This window comes from Chelmon rostratus, chromosome 2 (assembly GCF_017976325.1).
Source record: "Chelmon rostratus isolate fCheRos1 chromosome 2, fCheRos1.pri, whole genome shotgun sequence".
NCBI lineage: Eukaryota > Metazoa > Chordata > Actinopteri > Chaetodontiformes > Chaetodontidae > Chelmon > Chelmon rostratus.
The window spans coordinates 11,832,599-11,854,620 of NC_055659.1; the positions used below are offsets into that span (position 1 = coordinate 11,832,599).

Sequence of the window (22,022 nt, forward strand, 5' to 3'; positions counted from 1 at the left end):
TTGAAGATATTATCCCTCTCCTGCAGTGCAATATGTCTCTCATAAATAAACAATCGTTCCAGTCCTCCAAACCACATCGTTATGGCACTAAGACATCAAATGTAGTGCTCTGAGAGAAGCTAGAGAGGCTTTGTCTTGAGAGTGGCGGACCACGGAGCTGAAGTCGATCTCATGAGGGACAGAAAAGAAACTCTATACACGCAGAAATGCTCACAGTCATAGTTATGTTTCAGGCACTCACAATGTGCTGCTTGTGTTTTGTAAGACTTATTAAGTAAAGCCTGTAAATGTGTTCAGATCCTTTACTTAAGTAAAAGTACCAGCACAACAAACAAAAAACACAACCCCCTTCCAAAAAAGATTGAATGCTGTGTAAAACATAAATAAAACAGAAAGTGATAATCTGCTAACCCCAATGAATTTGATGCAGCAAAATGTTTCAAAGAAGTTGGGACAGGAGCAACAAAAGACTGGGAAAGTTGTAGAACGCTCCAAAAACACCTGTTTGGAACATTCCACAGGTAAACAGGCTGATTGGTAACAGGTGATAGTATCATGATTGTGTATGAAAGGAGCATCCTGGAAAGGCTCAGTCGTTCACAAGCAAGGATGGAGGGAGGTTCAACACTTTGTGAACACATGATTGGATAAAGGAGATTAATACATGGGCTCAGGAACACTTTATAAAACTGCTGTTGGTAAACACAGTTTGCAAATGATTGTGTTCTCTTTTTATCTATGTTTTACACAGATTCACAGCTTTTTTGGAATCTGCGATGTATTCCATCAAAAAAAAAATCCTGCATTCAAAATCCTACTTAACAAAAAATACACAAGTATTAAAATGTACAGTACAACAGTAAAATGTACTCCAAGTATCAAAAGTAAAAGTACACGCATGATAGAAAATTGTGCCATGACTGATACATTATTCATGTGATATTATTGTTAAGTGTTCAGTTTACTGCTGTAGATGGTCGAGGTGGAGCTAATTTTAAATACTTCATTTATTGTTTGGTAGTTTAGTCCCATAGTTCAGGCCCCTTCCAGTGTGACACAATACAAATCTGAGATTAATCTTTGACACAAATTTGTAGACTTTTTAAAAAATTTTTCTTCAATGGTGGATTTTTTTTAAAAATTCATAGGAATAAATGAAAACATCTGGCAAGTTCAGAGGGGGATTGTTCCTTTGGTGGAACTGCCAACAACATACATCTGAAATGTGATAAACGGTCCCAACTTTTTTGTAAGGGGCCACAAACCAAAAAGGTTGTGAGGCACTGGCTTAATCTTTAACAACACATTTTTTTATAAACATATCACAAGTTTTTAATGTAAAATAGTAAGTTGAAAAGCAAACTTGTAACTGCATCTGTCATGTAAATGTGGAGCAAAAAGTACAATATTTGCCTCTAAAATGAAGTGGAGTGAAAGAATAACGTAAGATAAAATGGAAATGCTCAAGCACCTCAAAATTATACTGAATCACAGTGCTTGAGTAAATGTACTGACGCACTTTCCACCACTGAGTATAGATTGCTTTTCTATTTCACTATTTTTATTTTTTATTTTTTAAATAAGACTGCTGGTTGATATAATTGTAGTAAACCATTAGCTATTTCTCAGGAAAACTAAAGTAAATGTCATGTCAGAAGATGAAAAAACCTGCCTTGTGAAAAAAAAAAAACCTCCAGAAGTGAGGCTCTACCAAATACTGGGTAAAATTCTGGTTATTTCATTGAAATAAGCACATCCGAGAGGGGAGTTCATTAAATGAAGGAGAACGGAAGTTACTTCCAGTTTGAGTGAAGACTGCTGGTGGCACACACACGACACATGGAACAGATCACACAACGCATGGAGTCGGATTTGCCCGTACGAAATAAGTAACCCAAAAAAGAAAACCTCAATTTACTCCCTTTAAAAAAACCCTCCCCTCCTTTTGGCAGGGCTCCACCAAGGAGTAATGAGCTCCCACCCAAACCTCAGCACCAGCTGCTGTCAGGGTCTGGGGGCACTGACTAAATATGTATAAACCAGTGGGGGGAGAGGGGAAGGTGGCGGGCCGCTCGGCTCAGTACCTCCTGACATGGCATTGTTTAAAGAAATCAGTAAAGGTCAACATGTGATAGCAAAAATACGCTGACTGATCAGCGGCATCACAGCAAGGAAGCAGCCTGCAGTGATAGGTCAGATGAAACATGTGGAAGCAAACAAATAAATACTGTACATGGACTTCTAACTCACACATAAGAGTTATTTATGCCCCCCAACCACACTTGTCTTAATTACCTAAAATGAACATTTATTTTATAGATTTTATTTATGTCACCTGTTACATGTTGGCTACAGACTTCTTCGTCTCTAGACAACTACCTCTGACGTCATTACCGAACGCTGCGCGCTGCGAGCAGCCAGCCACAACACGGCTAACTCTGCGGTGGTCGGCTAAGAATGCGCAATAACGAACCATAGCTGTGCCAAACTACAGCTAAACTGGCCGACCGCCGGCTCAGAGGGGATTAGCACCAGCATATCATAGCAAAATATTGGAATATGAACGAGTTTCGCCACAGATTATGCGTTATATAGAGGCTGTGCATGGATGCCCCGAGTACTCGCATTATACAGATATACGCACCGCTCCTCTGGGGCTAATTTCTTCAAAACGACTCCAAATGCCACCAAAGTTGTCTGGGTGAGTAAATGGTCGTATTTAATGCTAGAAATAAGGTCCAGGTTGTAAAAAACGAAAGTTATCCTTTAACTTTAGAATTAAGATTAGCGGTTGGCTGACACAGGCTAGTCTGGATGAAGTGTCACCAGACCACGTCTGTAGGCAACTTCCTCATAGCTGTTTCAAACGGCCACACTTGAAGGGGGTGAAAAGCCTGCCGTCACAGAGAAGGGAGGGATGAAATAATCGTACAAATGACAAACAAATAAATAATTTCGCACACATTTGGACTGTCTTCACTCAGAAGCATTCAGGCTGTTTCCACGTATTTGTACACACAAAATGTGGCGTAAGTAGGTGCACCCTCCCGCCCCCACCACCAGTTCCAAAGTCAGAAAGGTGGAGTGCTAAATGCATCCAGTACTTCAGGTTTTCAAGTTTTTGTTGTTGTTTACCTTTCTAGCCACAAGAATGCGGGCTACATAAACATATTAAATTTATGCTGAAATACTACCGACAGTAGTAGATCTGACTAAATCTAGTAAATCTAGCTTGCTTGTCTAAGTATGTTTCTATCTGTCATAAGTATCCAAACAATTCAAGGGTTATGTTAGAATGAATAACATTAGCCTACATTTTATTATCATGCCTATGCATAGCCAACAGCCGTGGTCAGAGGCATTATGTTTTCGGGTTATCTGTCTATCCATCCATCCCATTTTTGTGAACGGCATATCTCAGAAATGCCATGAGGGAGTTTTTTTTTTTTTTTTATTTTGCGCTAACTTTCATTTGGAGTCTGAACTGATTAGATTTTTGTGGCCAAAGGTCAAAAGTCACTGTTACCACGAACAACACATTTCTGGCCATGACTCAAGAACTCATATGGTAATTCTGACAAAATTTCACACAAATGTCTCAGTATGAACTGATGAAGTGATGACATATTATATCCAAAAGGTCACCTTCACTGTGACATCATAATATTATGCAAACACACTTTTCTGGCTATTATTCAATGTAATTGCTCAGACACTGAATTGGTGAAACTATTTTGAAAATGTAGCTGTTGTATAGATCTTCTGTGCTGCTGGGTTGAGGACGAAGCATCCATGTTTTACAATTTGTAGCTTCTTTGCAGCAACATCCATATTTAAAGCATCCTAGCCTACAAACTCATTGGTTTTGCTGGAGTTGAGCTTCAGGTGAAGAAGCGCTCTATCAGTCCTCTGTACTTCTCTGTAAATATAGTCTCTGAGTGAAGACAGCATGTCTCTCACTGGAAATTATCCACTGGAATCATACATGTCAATATAGTGAGAACTTCCAATTCACCAAAAAAAGGTACAATTCACATCTTTTATTAAATTATATCAAAGACTTCACTACATATATAAGTCTGGACAGACATGGATGTAAGCTGCAACTTGACTGGTTGGCAGAGGCAAACAGCTACAAGACAGTAATTCTAGTTTTAATGTTTTATTCTTAATACAATGCTATGCTGTTCCCTTGTATACATTACATTGATGGACAGCTGGTGAGGATGCTGCGGTCATGCCTGGGAAATGCGGCTTTATGCTCAGACTGGTACCACTATGTCATGTCCGCAGCCATCACGTACACGTTTAAGACCCTTTCACTGTGTTTTTGTTTTAAAATGTGTCACATGAAAATGTCAGCTGGTGACAGGCTTCCCAGCCCACTCATGGAGTTTAAGCATTAGCATTAGCTTTAGCTTACATTAGCTAGTTACATTTTTAAAATCTGCTGGCAAGAGTCATTATTTCAGTCTACACACTCCACGGCAATCAGCTAGAAATGAGAAGCCAGCACTTGTTTACGTCTGTGAGGGAATCAGAGGCCTAGTGTTTTAAAAATTACTGCCAGTTTCGATGGTAAATCTGTCACCGTGAGAATGGAAAGCTTGATGGCAATAGCAACAGTTACTAAGGAGGGCGGGGCTTAACGATTAATTGTTTGTACTTGTACGTGCACAAAATTGCACATCAATTGTTGTACACATTTGTAAACCTTATTTTTCATTTGTAGATCACGCAATGACGCATTTCTACATAGAGGAGCCCTGAGGGGAAAACAGTATCAGTCAGTCACCAGCTGCACTGATTAAAGCAAGCACAGTGCTGACTGAGTTTGCTCTTTTTTAGGTTGAATTAATTTCATTTATGTGATTGGCAGTGAAACAGGAGGGAGAAGGCTTCGTCAGTGTCGAGCATATGGCTATTTCCTGGAAGCAGTACATATCAGCACACAGCTGGTACAGATCGGACTTGCAGAAGTATAAGGAGAAAATACTTTTTTGTCAGCACTCAGTGGAACCTTTAAGTCTTCGAGGGCAAGTCCAGGTCACAAATCTTCAGAGGAAAATTGCAAGTCTTGCAGGTCTGAATGCTGACCATAACAATGTCGCAACATTTCGACATTCCTTTCAAAGCTGGATTACTGTAATAATGACTTTTACGCAACTGAGACCAATAAATAAATATTTAAGCTGTGAGGCAGTTTTTTGTTTCTTCTTATGTGATTTCACCGGGTCAAAACATGAGACCTCAATGCTTTTACTAAGTCTCAAGAGATGAGAGATCAAGTCTTCGGGGAGTCAAGTCTCAAAAAAGTCAAGTCTGAAGTCCTGATGATTGTGACTTCAGTCTGAGTTTAATGTATTTACAGCTCTGCCATGAAATATAATATTTTTACATCAAAGAAGCAAACATTTTCCACACATTAACCATCAGTTTAATAGAAATCCTAGTCTGGACACTGCCCTACACATATAAAGGTTTAGATATTACATATTCATGTTCCAGTTTATTTTGTTCATATTTGTTGTGTGTGAAGCACAGAAGCCTACTTTGTATAAAATGTGCTATATATATATAAATTTGGACTTGATTAAGGATAGAACACATGTCAAACTGTGCCACACTGCATTTAGCATGTTGCTTCACAGACAACCTGCAGTGTCCAGCGCAAAACATAGTACTCCTCAAAGTCCCTGTCATTTCACAAAGTATGTATAAAGAGATATTGAAAGAGACTGTCATTGCACCATCCTGAGCAATTGCATGCATGACGCCTGTTGGGGTCATTAGGTGGCCGCAGGTCTCCTCGACAGACGGGGAGATTACAGGCCAGATGTCGGCTTGTATACAGCAAGAAGGCGGTAGACTGGGATTTGTTTGGGAGTTGATGGACTTCTGTGTTTCTAGAGCTGATACTTGCATGTACCATCCTGTGCGATAAACAGCGTATTAAGCATGTTGCACAACACATGCGATTCCAAAGTGGGATAATAACTCTGTCATTCCGCGACAGTAAAAATTCTTCATAGAGGAAAAGAATCCATGTCTCCCCACTGCCATGTGGGATTATTTCTGACATGTGTGGTCACGGAGACATCACAGCGAGACGGGAATGAACCAGACTCTGCTGGGGGTGGGAATGTCAGACTGAAATTACGTCGCTCTTTAGAAACATTATTCAAAGTAATGAGCAGCAGGAAATATTTAGCTTCTTTTCTATTTGCATAGGGAAAGGATTACTTTCTCCTCGTTGCTAGAAGTGATTACCGCCACGTCTGGTGACTGAATATGTTCTGTGCACTGGTTGAAATGCAGTCTGTTCGTGGTCGAATTAGTCAAAACCACCGACGTGTCCAAAAGTGGAGACGGACCACTCGAGCCGGGCAGGTCGTTTTATTAAAAGCATGTCGTCGCTTTTTCACGCTCTGACTCAAAAAGGCCAAAGTGACTAACATGCGATGCCATGATCAGCAGTACAAATGAACACGATATTCACTGGTGTGTTGTATAACCCACCACCATGCCTCTAAGCCTCTCTCTCCTCGCAGCCTTTCTGTCTATACGTCTCCCTCTTTCTCTCTTCTCCCCCACTTCTCTCGCTCTCTCATTTTCCGTTGACAAGCTCTCTGAATCTTTGACCACACAGCCTGGAAAAATAGCACGGAGTCATGCTGCAAGGCAAGTCTATCCCTGACCCTGATTCCCTCTCACCACATTTCCATCAGCAGCGAAGTAAAACACATCTAATCATTTCAATTTTCCCCCTCCGTCGCAGTATTATTAACATTGTTAATTTTCTGAGGGCTGCAGCCCAGAGGGGAATGTCAAGGGAAATGCATTATGGCGAGATATTCCATTGATCCACCATTATACACACTTACTCGGTTGCTGTAATGGCCTAATGATACCAAGAGGCCAATTTAAAACCAATGTAGAAAACAGAAGGCTATTCACCCCCCAAAAGAAAGATGCATTAAAAACCGAGCATGTGATGGCAACATACACACATCTAAGGAGTCCCACTGCTTTGTTTCATGCTTGTTTGTAATGCTGCTGTGCATTCGCGTTACCACCAAGGCGAATTATCTGGCAAACCTTTCACTACTATTTCAAGAAAGATGCCTGCTGGATGAACTTGCTGGTACTGAAGTGTACAAAAGGAAGCTACTGGGTGTGCTGCATGCCTGCACTGCTTGAATTTACAACTCGAGTGGGTAAACCTCTGATATTCAACTTACTTTAGTAGTAAGTAAAAAATAGCGGTCCGAAAAATGTACCAGCAGATGCTCTAAAATAACTTACTTAATGAAATTCCCTGAGATACTCATTGGAAACGCAGACACCATGATTTTGAAAGTTAAAAGGAGAGATATATGTAAAAATCTGAACCAAAAAAAAAATCAGAAACAAGTCAAGTGAGATTAATTTTCTCTTGTTTTCTGGCTGAATATTCAACGTAAGCTGCCACACAAGTTGTTCAGTTTCTTAGGCAAACATCATTGTCCCGTGCAACGGATGTGATAGTGAACAGTTATGCAGCATACTTAAGTAAAACTCATTTACAGTGTCAGGCAGGACTGAACATCGTCTGAAACGTAATATCTGAGCTTTGAGACCAATACTAAAATAAAAAAATAAGAGCAAAAGACGGAAGTTATAATTATATTACAAACATGTTTTGTTGTACTGTATTTTAACCAAATACTCAAAATGCTGCTGTCTCAACACAAAGCAGCTGGGCAAGAACTCACAACTGTAGAAGAGCTTAATTCACCAGTCTAAAATTTGCAAAATTATGGTTATATGAGGAAATGTCTGATCAAAGAACAACTAAACAAGCATTCATCACCAGGTTTTGGTAACTGACAGTTTTCAAAACCAGGTTCTACAGACACATTTCATTCATTACTCAAAAGGTAAATAAGATTTGGTACCATGCTCCATCACCTCGTCTTCAATGTCACACACTTGAGCATCTTTGGCACACCACTTGTGCCACTTAAACTCTCACCATCAAGTCTGTCTCTCCTGTGACGACAGCAGCAAAAGGTGAACAGTGTCGAGACAAGGAGTTGACAGTGTTGTTGAGGCAAGGAGCAGACTATCTCCTCTCAGAAAGACGTGAGCAAACAATGCACGCACTCACTGCCATCACTTCAATCAACTTGTACAGGGAGTGGTTTCATTTTCTGTAGAGCCGAGCAACCAGAGGAATCTTTGCCAGCGTGAAAACGGTTCGACTAGAAGGTTTGCACGGAAAAGCTGACCACTGGTGAACATGATGGAGACAGTCTATGTTGGAGACAGCCTTATTGCTTCCTGCTTCTTACAAAGAGAAACATTTTCTGAAACCAAAAAAAAAAAAAAAAAAAATTCTGCCAGCTTCGATCAAAATGTGCAAGAAGTTGATGCCAAGCAAAAAATAAAAAGTCCAATTTTATTACATGTGCATCGGACCACTGGCAGCCCAACTTGGTGTTTGGTCGTAGGGTGGTCTTATGACTCAGACGTTAACATTTTGTCAAGTTCTGCGTTATCCCCTAAGACCACTCACTAACTATCAAACGCACTGATCAAGTCAAAAACAAAGTGACAGAAGTCAGAGATCTGATCTGAGGTTATATCCAGAATTCTCTGAGGGCACATGATTGCAGTGGTAAGAATAAGGTGCAGCACGCTTGCTTGAGCTATATGTATGTCATTTATTGCCTAGTTGGACCAGAATCAGTGGGAAAAGCAAAGGAAATGACCATGAATGTTGGGGAAATAAGATTCAGGAGAAAACTGAAGCAATGATTTTTGTTAATTCAGCAATCACATGCCACTTGTTGCACTCAAACGGGCGTGTGCTAATGAGCTACCAACACTACTAATACATCTGATAGCTGTCATGTGGACAATAACTGTGAAACATATAATCAGCCCTGGGGAACGTAATTGTGCCCACCCAACGCCCCAGGCTTCATCAAGCCCGCAGTAACCTACTGTACGTACCCAAAAATCAAAACCACACAGAGCAGAAAATAGTAAATAGAGCAGAGAAAGCTTTTTGAAGAGGCTCTTAAGAGCTTAACGCATTCCCTAATTATAGATCTCACTTGCTCTCTTTTGAAGAGACCTGTAAATGGGAGCACGCCAAAGTTTTAGATTACTACAAGACTTATAAAAATGAGGAAAAGCAGCCCATCGCGGACCACATCGCAGCAGTACAGGAGCTTTTTTACCTCCCCTCTCATTTCACTTAAATGTAAAACATGAAGCACTGATGAACTCCAAGAAGAAAAGGAACAGTTCACTTAAAGACTTACGCCAGCAACACGCCATGTGTCAAATGAAAGGGGAAGGAGATGCCTTAGAAAGTGTGAAAAGATCGCCACGTATAGCACACGCATCTGAGGATTTATATTAGATAGATCGATAGAATGCAGGTGTTGTACGTTGTCGTTGGCCTTCTGTGACACTTTGCCCTCGCATTTATAAGCCTGCGAGCGCAATCCTGTAGGAGTGTGTGACAGTGTAAACTACTGCATGTAGCAGCCTTTGTTCTTCTACTCACACCCCTTCTGGAATAAGAAAATAAAGCAATGAAGGTCAGTTGGAGAGCAGACTGCCAAATATAGCCGCTGTGTTCATGTGAGGGCCAGACTCTCCAGAACGACAAGCCCAGCTCTGACCATGCCCTGTAATTGAGGAGAAAATAAGGACAGAAATTATATGTTTATTTTTGACAACAATTTTAATCTTCTGTGCTCTCCTTCACAAAACGAGACGCCCACAAAAAGGCGCTGAGAATCTGTCGTACTCGAGACTGAAAGTTGAGTTTTTGACTTTTTTTCTGAAATTCTGAAATGAACCTGATATACCTGACAGTCACAAATACAGTAAAATCTCTTCAAATGAATCCTTAGTTTATAGATTTTATAAACCTCACACAGTTTAATATTGTAGTACATAAAATTACTCTGAACTCACAAAATATGAGCATATTTTTCTCCCTAAAAACAGATTTATTTCCCAAATACCATTCATGTGTTCATTGTGACACTGGTGTCACACTGGGCCATCAAAGCAGTTTAAGATATTCTAACATATTTTATAACCACTTTTTTTATTTACCTCACATATACTTGCTTGTTTCTATTATGATGTGTATGAATACTTGTGTGATAAAGAAAATTTGCTTTGGTGGGTTTGTCATACCGCCTTGTTGAATGTAGCTGTTTTGTGTCTAAAGAAAAACAACAGATATATAATTCTCAGGAGTTTTACAATTAATCAATATGGTTCTGATCCTTGTTCTGGTGTGAAAATAGTTTTCAGCAGGTTTAACAGGCAGAGAGAGCGCTGCCTTTAGCTTATATGCTGCAGTTTGGGGATAAAACTTTAAACTGGTGGGTCAGCTAAATAAGGCCAGTACATATTTTCATATTTTCCTCTGAAAGATTTGTATCCCAGACTAGAAAATCAATAATGACAAGCAATTTTGAAATACCACTGCCTTTGGCAAGACTTCTTCATGGTATTATGTTATATTATTCTTACATTTTCTAACTTTGTGTCAGCTTTCCTCTTTAATTTCTTCCCCTTTTTATCAAACGTCTGACTTGAGGAAACGATCTTTGGGAGTCTTTTTCGCCCCCCTCGTGAATTCGCCATTTGATTTCATTTTATTTGATGCGATAATCTCTTCTTTATTTTATTTAATGACTTGATCCTTTTCTTCTTCACTTGTCTCTGTAGTTCAGTCTCTTTAACCATCACAGTTAATGTCTAAAAAGGCAGTTAACTGCATTTAAGAATATTGGAAACAGAGAGAGGGTTGAAACCAGAATAATAAAATCTCAGATGGAAACCACAGACTCGGGCAGCTTAATTCTTTTGATTTATGTGGCGCAGGCCGAGGCTACATGTTCTTTTGTTATTTTTCCTCTCTCACAGGAAAACTTTAGTCGGTTTTTCACTTCTTATTTACAGCATTATGTCTAATAGCAGGAATACAATTTTCACCAAGCTCTTTATGGAGAAATCCGGCGAGATAATTCTCTGTGAGATGATGCTAACTGTAGTCTTTTTCCCCAGACTCCAGTGGACTAATCCCAGTGGAAAAAATAATGCCAGTGAAATTGAAATAATGTCCGCATGGTGATTGATGAGTAACCCATTCATGCATTTATCTTGAAAAATGATTCGACACCCTCCGTTTGGGGAGGTGGGATGTCCTCTTTCTATCCACCAATCTCTGTCCATTCTCCTCCATCTCTGGGTTTTTATTGCCTCTTAGCGAGTCTTCAAAGAGCCCAGAGCCTATAATTAGGGGGCGGGCTCCCCGTGCCTCAAAACACTTCCCCGCGTTAGTGCCCAACTTCTCCCAAACTGTCCCGGGACTCAGAGCTGCGCTTCTCCCACTCCCCTCAGCTTCCTTAGGATTTTGTTTCTCAGGGATGGCCGCATCTATTCTGGAGGTAGGGAATGTAATTGTAAGTAGATTTTTTTTCTTCTTCTTTTTCTTTCTACAATCTCAACTTTTATGGCTTGAATGCTGTTGAAATTCCAGCTAGAGTTTATATCAAGGTCATGCAGTTGTGAGCTGAAGGGAGGAAGGTATTTGCCGTCTTAAGAATAAAATATGACTGACTATAAATCTGTGCCATAGCAGGATGATAAAAATCAGAACGTGCATTAATGAAGAAAGATCTTTTAATGGTCGGTAATTTAAAGCAACTGAGCTTGGCTCAGTACGATGAAACTTTACTACTCGCATCTTAACCTCTGTTCATCACAGCCATATGAATTCTACATGCAAGAGCAAACAGGCTTCGATAACAAGTTATGTTACAAGCAAGAAGCAAGAAACCAAGGGGACTGCAGGCATTGTAGGGGTACATAAAAGAGCTTAAAGCCTGCGATGAAACATTGTTAACCTGAAAACCGGGCTGACCCCAGGGCTTGCTGGAAGAGAAGGAGATAACCATTAATCACCTCTGAATGGAGTGTCAGCCTGAATAGGAGGACTGTGGTCTAAGTCTTAGAGTCATGATAATATTTGAACCAAAGTTATAGGCGAGGATTAAAAGAGATGTACCACACCTGGACAGAAAAAGACAACTTCACAGCATATTAATTCCCCATAGGACTATCATAATAGTCGTGTAATGACACCACAGCAGGTAACATGCAGTTGAAAGTACAATAACGCCAGAAAACATATCATTAAATACTAAATAAACACCGTACTTAAGAATATAAAGATGATTTTTCATTGGCTGCATGTGCGTGTACAGTGTGTAGCAATAGAAAGACATCCGATATGCGCTGCTGTGGTGTTACCTGCCACATGGAAAAGGGAAATACTAGAAAAAGGAGTATTACACATTCCTTTGGTTGTGGGATTCAGTCACATGTGCTCCAGAACTTGTTTGCTTCTAGTGAGTGTTTCCGTGAAATGACGCCTCATAAATTGACAACCAACACGATGATAAACAGAAATGACACTGAATGCAAAACTGTGGTAAAGTTATGAGATGAAACACGTCTTACAAGATATCTGTGTCTGCTATAACTGAGACACAGTTACAGCTACTAGTACAGCGCTTTGACATTATTAAACAGTCTATGTTTCTGCATGCTGGAGACTGTGAAGGCAAAACTTAAGAGTAGCTTGTAGATAGTGGTTTAAGTGAAGCAAAAGAGCGAGGGAATTCCTCCTTTGCTGAGCGGAGCAGAACCTTCACAAGCATAAACATTCACTGCTTGAAATTGCCCTGACCACTTTGAAAACGGAGAGAGCAGGAAAAGCCAGCGGTGGCAGTCAGACATAAGTTTTTTATTAGAGTTGACACTGACAGAAGCAGCGGCAGCAAGCAGCCATTTCCTGTAGACAGACAGTCTCATTTTCCCCCTTGTCTCCTCCTCCCCAGGAAGACGCACGCTATGGCTCCAGTCCTCTGGCTATGTTAACTGCTACCTGTAACAAGTTTGGCAGCACAAGCCCCGTCAGGGATTCAGCTACACCCGGGAAGACCGGCAGCACTACTCCAGTAAAGAAGCCCTACACCATGACCTCTGACCTTCAGACAGCGAAGAACGGGCGGACCGCAGACGGCAGTGGCCTGGCGGACTCCTACACTGGCTCCTTCACCACAGCTGGAGGAGGAGGCGGCGGGCTGCTTACCCCCACTGGAAGCCCCCCTCCTTCAGCCGGAGGCTACACTACAGAATATAACCCTTTCTCCCACTCCTTCCAGACCTCCGTCTCCCAGGACCCGTCTCTTTTAGTGTCCAAGGCCCACGCTACGGCCGACTGCCTCACCAGTGTCTATACCTCGCTGGATATGACACACCCCTACGGCTCCTGGTATAAAGCCGGTATCCACCCTGGCATTACTGCTGCTCCAGCTAATGCCACGTCCTCCTGGTGGGATGTCCACCCCAACTCCAACTGGCTGTCAGCAACCCAGCCCCAGACGGACGGCGGTCTCCAGGCCTCCCTGCAGCCTGTAGCACCTCAGGCCTCCCTAAGCCCACAGCTGCCCAGTTACAGCACCGACTTTACGCCACTCAACCCAGCTCCTTACCCTTCTGTGGGACTGGGCTCCTCCTCACACCTCCTCCAGCCCTCTCAGCACATGCTGCCCCAGGACATGTACAAGCCCAAGCCTGTGCCAAGCACAGGGCTGATTGAGAGTCCCATGGGCCTAAAGCCTGCTCGGGGATCAGGGGGCTACAGCGGAGGGAGCGCGCCCACCAGGTCTTCATGTGACTGCCCCAACTGCCAGGAGCTGGAGAGGCTGGGGGCCTCGGCTGCATCCCTGAGGAAGAAGCCAGTCCACAGCTGCCACATCCCAGGCTGTGGGAAGGTCTACGGCAAAGCCTCCCACCTCAAAGCCCACCTGCGCTGGCACACTGGCGAGCGGCCCTTTGTTTGCAACTGGCTGTTCTGCGGGAAGCGTTTCACCCGCTCGGACGAACTGGAGAGGCACGTGCGCACCCACACGCGGGAGAAGAAGTTCACCTGTCTACTGTGCAACAAGCGTTTCACACGCAGCGACCACCTCTCGAAGCACCAGAAGACCCACGCGGACTCTGCGATGCAGGGGAAAGCTGTAGCTGTAGAGGGAGAAACAGATCCTCGGAGCGAAGAGACCACAGAGCTCAACGCCAGCGCTGTACCCACCAATCCTGTCGCTGACCAAATCACCAACGGAGATGAGAAGACTGGCACACCTAATGGAGTGGAGAACAGCAGTGGACTGTTGGAGATCTGACTTCATTAAGTCTTCTAGCCAGTCGGTTTGTTCATATGGTGAAAAATTCACCTTTTAAATAAAAAAGACAGTATTTTGTTTCAAGACATACAAAGGACATCAGAACAAGTTTGAAAAGACTTGATATGATAAATGACTGAGCATGTTGCAGGTAGCGATCACTTCATTTTCTCTGGACCACACACACACACACACAAATACACGCACGCAACAGTCTGTATGTCTGTATGCAGACAGACACGAATACGAGCGACCAAGCCAGGATGTACATGAAGACAAATATAGCATGCACGTGCGCACATGCACAGAAACAACTGAGCAAATGTGCAAGCATTTTTAATGCATACATGCATGTACGCACGCACAGAGAATTATGCCTGCTCACACGCATGCAAGTAAACACGCCCATGCACACATTTAGCCTATACACATTTTCTGCCTTTCAAATGAGACAAACCACTGGGGAAATTTAATCTGCGAAAGCAGAAGGAAAAGAGCTCTGAAGCCGCAAAAGGAAAGTAGTTCTAGAGGGAGACATATGGTTAGGAAGATGGAGTTGATGGAGCATTGCATGCCGAGAGAAAAATCTGATTTACAGCTGTACTTTGATACTTATTCATTATTCTTGAAACAATCAATGGACAGTCTTACTTACTGCTTCTTGTTGCCAAAGACATTTTGATGTAAAAGGTTTTGCATTTCACTTTTGTTTGCTGTTTGCTTCTTACTATGTCTAATTTAATTTCATATTTACATAAATAATCTAATTTATGTCTTAAATTATACACATGGAAGATTATCTTGCATCCTGCAGGAAATATAATGCCTGGAAAAAAAAAAAACGCAAGATGGTTGAAACTGGCCAAAAAGAAAATAAAATGCATTAAATTAATTTTTTTTCTTATTTATTAGTTATAACGTGGAGTTTGGGGGTATGTTTTTAAAGATTTATTTATAGATCTTGAAGTTAGATGTGTGTGTAAACTATTTCTATATAATCTTTTAATTGTGAAGTCTTCCACACCTGGCAAAGTAATGATTAATAAGGGCTTCTCCTTGTTTGTACATACTATATATTTACAACAGTATATAGATATTGTTAGGTGTGTTATTTTTCTACCTTTTTTTATGTATTTTCTATATTTTGTGTAACTTTCCACGAGGAAAAAGATCTCTATGATGCATCAGAATCAGAAACATAAACACAAGAGCCTGATTTGTTGCTCATGTTGTCGTTGCTCACGGTAGAATTGAACTACCACTGTTTGCTGACTTGTTGTGAAATGAGTGTATAAGATACTGTAAATAGTGATAAAGCATTAAACCTCGTAAAGGTAAACATGTTGCAGAAGCTGTGGGGTGGAATCATGACAATTTTGGTGCTTTTAAAAGTAAAGAAATTTCAAAAGCATTTTGTTTGCTGGATTTATTCGTATGCAAAAAAGAAAGGAAAGAAAAACAGGAAAGCAGTCGCTCCTCCACACTTCATCCCCTCCTCTCCTCTCCTCTCCTCACTCACTGTCGCTCTTTTCATATCTTACTATATTTCCACCTCGCCGTGGCCAACCAAATACTTTCATTATCTTTTGCAGCACAAACAAAGCCGTCCACTGAAGTGAAGTCTTAACTCCGCACAATGACCCCCTTTCACAGAGCCACTGTAGTTACACTCAAGACAATTACTCCACTCTCCAGCTTGAGAGGGGTAATTACTGAGAGCGATGCTCCAGCAGAGTCAGTAGAGAGGAGAAGAGGGGATTAGGACAGGGGAGCTGTGGTTGTATTGTTTATTGAGGGAGGCGGTCAAACAAAGGACCCAAATTAAGGCAGGATCCAGGACGAAAGATGTGATGTGGAGATACTGCGGAGGCAGAGAAGACGAGCTGACCACTGGGTATATTTCATAGTCTTTCACAAAATCTCTGTGCTGTCAATGACACTTTTGTGCATTTGTCCATGAGTCAAAGTCCCGACATGTGGCTCTTGTGGGTCTTTCTGTCCGGTTTTCCGTCAGGTCATGCAGGCTATACTGCAGACTAATAAAAATACTTGAGGCGGGTGGACTCTGCATTAAAAGAGAGATAGCCTCAGGAAAGACTAAATGAGGCCAACGACAGATGTGTTGTGCACTATAGTAGCACCAGACAAAGAATTATTCAAAGACTGAATCTTTATAATATGTTAATTACATAGTGGTTAACAGGTGATGGTTGAAATCCTTGAAGCATGTTTCAGGAATATGTTAAAATCCTTCTCCGCAACATCCTTTTAAACTACAGAATTTTCCCAGTCCCAAAACAAGAAAAGTGGATAGAATTTTTTTTATTATAAAAGTAAGGAGTTTCATCCCAGAGGTGAAGACCTGCACAGCTGGAACCCCCCTGAAGCTACTGACTCTCCTGTTGTAACATTTACACTTCCCAGGCTGCATGGTTCCAATTTAGGGCTTCTAATGAGCTGTAGTTGAGGTCAATTTATATAAAACGTCCCGGGGCCGACTCTGTCATCAGGGACCGGCATGTTTATGGTGGTCTGAAGTGGGCGCACGGTCGAGTCCACAACATAAAAGGCAAACAGGGGGAATGGGGTATGAGTAGGGTGTGTCAGGCCAGCGGGTGAGGGTGGGGGGTTAAGAAGACGGTCAGTGGCTTTTAAAACCTCGGCTGCTACTGGTATTTTTTGCCTTCTTTAAAATACACTCCCTCAGCAGCGGTGGTGGCGCACTGTAGCCTTAACTTTATTTTTACTTCTTTTATTTAGAAAGCCAGGAAACATTAAGTGTTGCTTCAAATAAGGTCATAAAAAGAAAAATATACATGGAGTGACACACAGGGGCGAAAGAAGAAGCTGGACAATCTGTTCCATATGGTTTGCCCACACATGCCCCTCTACTCCTTTCACAGCATCAAATCAATGCAAACACACAGATTTGTTAGGGCTAAAAGGGTTATTCCAGAGGATCCCAGGCACACCTGTTAAAGCCATCACACAGCCCATTTCCGACCTAACTAACAAGAAGGGGCAATTTTATAACATTCACTCAAGCAGTGTTTAGTTTAGCCACTTGATGGGTTACATAAACTTTTGCTAAATGAATTACTCCAGGGGGTTTCTGCTTTCTGAGATCCCTGCTGTTTACAGAACAACTCATCATGGTGTGTTGAACAAAATGCTAATGACTCTGCCTTTCCTGCTATTATCTGGTCCTAACTGAATAGTCCCGTAAAACAATGGCCTGTGCTCTGACATAGCCACAGGCGAGGACCTACCTACCTACTAAACCCTTCCAGTGAGTGCAGGGCGGGGGGCAGGACAAAAGCACAGGTGTCTGCAGGTGTGATGGGGTCCCTGTGGTGGTGTAAGTGTGTGTGTGTGTGTGTGTGTGGGAAGAGGGGGGGTTGTCAGCACGCCCAGAGGCTCAGCGGTCAGGCCATAAGTACAACCAAGATAAGGCTTTTTGGCAGAGGGGAAAGGTAAACTGACCTGAGTGAACCATAACATGACCTGAAGAGCCGAAGAGGTCAGGCTACGTAAAAAAAGGGGCCGAAGAGGAAAACATAACAGATTAGAGAGGGCAAGAGGTAAAAAGGTCGTGCTGTCTCGCAGATGTACTTTATGTCTACTTCTCATTTTTCACCATCATTTGTCAGGGGTTGAAAGAGCATGTTAAAAAAATACAGCAGATTCTGTATGTCTCTGTGATTAAGGGCTTTTCTTCATTTAAACTCAGCACACATTGTGGCAACATGAGTCCAGCTGATGCAACACTCTGGTATCTTGCAGCACTGTCTCCTATCTCTCCTCACTGAGTCATTATCACGTTGGTGATGGAGGTTAGACCACCCTCTCACTTTTGGCTAAACAAACAGGAGTCTGTGTGCGTTGCATCATCAAACTTGGAGTGCTTTCCATATTTCCGTCTCCTAACCATACAGTGTCACGGCCTTTTCTAGCCTTTAAAGTTTAAAGGGAGTCTTCCCCGGCCGCCCGATGCACCAAATGCGGCACTAAATGAGGCCATTTTGTTTATAGGAACTGTGGGAGGGTTGTGGGTGACTCTGTGCCCCTTTAAAAAGATAATATGCTTCCCATTTAATGGCCTCCGGATGACAAATTGCTTCCAGGAGAAAATTAAGTTAAGAAAATTGCATGTGTGACACGTAAAGACATATCCACTCAACTTAAGATGTTTGACATCCATAATTCAATTATACATAGCAGTAGGTGCAGTCAGTTTTGTGAATAACCACACTTGGCCATAAGGCAAGTACATTCTTTGGCTCCTAATCAGTAATACCAAGTATTTCTCATCATGTAACATTAATGTATATTTGGCAAGCATGTCAAACTATTCATTTTACTTACAGATTTCAGATTTCATTCCACTTAAACAGACCTTAGTGAGAGGACATACAGTAAAGCTGGCATGGTTTACTTCATTTTGGCGACAATACAAAGTTTTTATTCACGGACAAGAGGAATAACCCCCTATCGTTTGGAGATGGTTGGAAAAACACTTGGCCAATTATAACCTAATACCCTTACAAATATCTGGAGTGCCCATAAACTGTTCTTTCCTTTCGAAAATGCTTACTATCTTGATGGTATTCTGACTGACATACAGCCCAAACCATTCTTGTTTGCTTTTTTTTTTCAAGTTCAAGCCACTAAATACTTCCTTGGAACATTTTAAGTGAAGGGATTTGAGAGAGACAGTGCAGAAAAAAGGGGTGGTGAATATATAAAAACACAAAATCCTCAGGAGAAGAAGGTAGAGAAAACACAATCAGAGAGACCTGCCACGAAATGTACAGCGGTAAGTGAGAAATGAGAAGGCGGCCAAATAGCAAATGAATCTGGATTTGGATCAAGTGAATGAGGAAACTGAAGAAGGAAAAAGAGTCAGGGAGGAAGGAGGGAGGAGAGAGAGAGAGACAGTAAGACAGACAGACAGAAAGAGGGAGAGGGAGAGAGCGTCAAACGCAGAGAGAGAGCGGAGTGATTTGGGTTGGAAGCGGGAGCAGGGAGCCAGGGTTGGCAGGGTTTTGGTGGAGGAGTGTGGTGGTTCAGAAGTCCTCCAGCGCGAGGCGCCAGTGTGTCCGGCGGGGGCCCTGACCATGAGCTGCCTCACCCCCCGAGAGCCACGGCCACAAACCCCCTCTCCCCCTTCACCACCAGCACCGCCACCCATCCAACCCAAAACCCACTGGCAGGCAGCGCTTCACTGAAGCTGCTGCTGCTGCTGCATGTTTATTTAATATTCTGTAGAAATTGAAATATCTTTGTGGGTTAACACACATACATACACAATTACATATCACTCACCCGCGCACACACACGCATACATGCGCGCACGCATACATTCACACACATTACCACCACAATATATAAATAAATAAAGCAGAGTAATAACGTTCTCTTGATCTGTGGCCAAGAATAGAGTTGGAGAAAATCTTTTTCAAATGGTGTTTTCAGAAGCGTGGAGGGAGGAGCGTGAATGTCTGACACTGCATGTTGCCTGAGCGGGCGGCATGTCTCAGACTGACTCCCACAGAGGAGAGAGAGAGAGCATTACCAAAGTGGTTGACAAACAAGAAATAATTCCCATGTGACAGGAACGGAGCAACTGCAAAATAAATAAGGCCAAACATTTGCATTTGCTGGTAGATTTAAATGTCGGCTCCATCATACATGGATTCTATAAAAATTAAAGTATTTCGCGTGTTGAGCAACGCAGCAACTCCGAGTGTGTGGTCTGTGAATGAGAACATGTATATGAGGTGTTTGTGAAGTGTTAAATGAACGAATGTGCATGCCAGCCTTTTTCCGCGTGCACTCACGCACGAGTGCGCACACGCACACATCCATAACGAGCCTCTGATCATTACAAAGCAATTCCTTCAGACAGAAATCCTTTAAACAGCCTCTGGTTTTTGGGCTTCATACTATCCCCCTTCTGTCTCCTCTCTCCTCAACAGCCACCAACCACTGCTGCTGCCAAAAATAACACAGGAGCGCCACTCGAACCCGCGCCTCACCACAGCGCAGCTTGGCCGCAAGAGAGGGATCAAAACACACACAAAAAAGGAAACACATCATATTGTGGAAGGAGGGGAAAAAGAGCATTCATACAGCTCCATGCTTGAAGATATCTACTGATGATTTTGGCATCCAAGGAACCACACACACTAATGCACCAGGCCAAGACAGGGAAAAGGAAAGTGTGTTTGTGTGTGTGTGTGCATCCATTTTGGATGTACTGTAACTGCTCAGACGGTATTCACTTCTGATCTCATTCAGTCAGTGATTCAACCACAAGCTCAATAAAAACACTTACATTATCACGTTATAGGTCAATAAATTAGGGCTTTCAACTGTGAAATGAAGGCCCGGCGAACGAGGCAAATTAACGCTGAAAGTATGAATAATGAGAAGGAGGGGTATACTCTGGTCACAGATAAATCACAGTGCTTTGATTGTAGGTTTGGGAGTTCAAATGGGAGACAACTTTACTCATTGTCATGGCCGGTTCATTTTGTGTTGCACTTGGCAAAATGTGCTTATCCGCACTGACACACTGATGCCAGTGAATGAAGCCATCAGAGTCCAAGCTCTACTTCAGCGGTGGCCAGCAGGGGTTTACGAGCAAACCATCGTGGGATTAATTGTCGAGCCACAGAAATAATGGAAATGATGGAAAGGTGGAAAATGTACTGAAATATTTTATGGAAGCGCTGCTACATTAGCTGGGCAGGAGGTTCTGAACTTGTGGGTCCGCAGGATTTTAAGGGTCTGCATGACTCCTCTGGGTATTCACCAAGGCTCAGGGATCCAAACTAAGCACAGAAACACCAAAATTAGAGATGTCTGGCTGTAGGCTTATTCTATAATTAACTGCATTACCATCACTTTTTGCTTGCCATATTGCTTCCACACACAACACTCATACTAAAGGGTAAAGGCGACATGGGCTCGTTGTCATTGCAACAGATTTTACTTGAATATTCTTATTTCACTGTTGTTTTGTTTTTACATTGTATTGCACCACATTGATTTCCCGTTGACTGTTAATTAAGCCTTTTCTTTTTCAGTTTTTGTACTTTTAATTGCCTAACTGAAATGCGGAAATGTATCAATCTTGATTGTCCCATGTAAAGCATCTTCATTTTTTAAATTAACTTAGGATGGACTGATTACCGGACTGGTAAAACTTCCTACTTCCGTAGTGGAGGTGACAGGTGCCAGGCAACCCAAGGCCCCTCAGCACTCACTGAGCAGCGGCAGAGAGCCTCGTCCGATGGGCAGATCAGTGACGGACTGTCGCCATCTGCTGGTTCCTTTCAGTCATAACAATTATTGAACATGGAGCCAGAAAGTAATGAAAGTTGTCAAGCAGAACAAATGATCGCACGCAGAACAAACAGGAGATAGAAGCAACTGACGTGAACATTTCCTCAGGTACAGCTGGTACTGGCACTTACTGGAGTACTTGGGTTTTCTGGTGCTGTTTCACCCGCTGCCGTTGTCTGACAGCTGCAGTTTGAAGATTTAAGATAGCTGGCTGGCTAGCGAGCTGCAAAAAATAACGGTACTCATAAGTGCATTTCTTTTGTTTTTAATGCAGCAGTTCACGGATTTCCATAAATCTATTTAAAACCCTATTTATTTTGGTTATGTTCACGTTAAATAAGCTCATTTTAGTTTGTTGGCCTCGCACAATCTCCATACGGTCGAAAACCCGCCATCGGTGCTCTC

The 22,022-nt window shown here is 42.3% G+C and overlaps 1 protein-coding gene across 2 annotated transcripts; it reads left to right on the top strand.

The window, feature by feature from the left end:
• The first annotated feature begins 11,393 nt into the window (after positions 1-11,393).
• sp7 (Sp7 transcription factor) lies at positions 11,394-15,186 on the top strand. Of its 2 annotated transcripts, none has more exons than XM_041962345.1 (2): positions 11,394-11,480; positions 12,921-15,186. In XM_041962345.1, the coding sequence occupies exons 1-2, from the start codon at positions 11,445-11,447 to the stop codon at positions 14,265-14,267; spliced, it is 1,383 nt and encodes a 460-aa protein (XP_041818279.1). In that variant the 5' UTR covers positions 11,394-11,444; the 3' UTR covers positions 14,268-15,186. The 2 variants fall into 2 exon arrangements, with proteins under 2 accessions (XP_041818279.1, XP_041818288.1); XM_041962354.1 differs by having other exon boundaries at positions 11,445-11,465.
• Positions 15,187-22,022: the final 6,836 nt, after the last annotated feature.

Coding starts and splice junctions, on each gene's coding strand:
- sp7 (XM_041962345.1), top strand. CDS start 11,445: ATGGCCGCATCTATTCTGGAGGTAGGGAATGTAATT. Junction 11,481..12,920: donor TGGAGGTAGGGAATGTAATT/GTAAGTAGATTT, acceptor CCTCCTCCCCAG/GAAGACGCACGCTATGGCTC.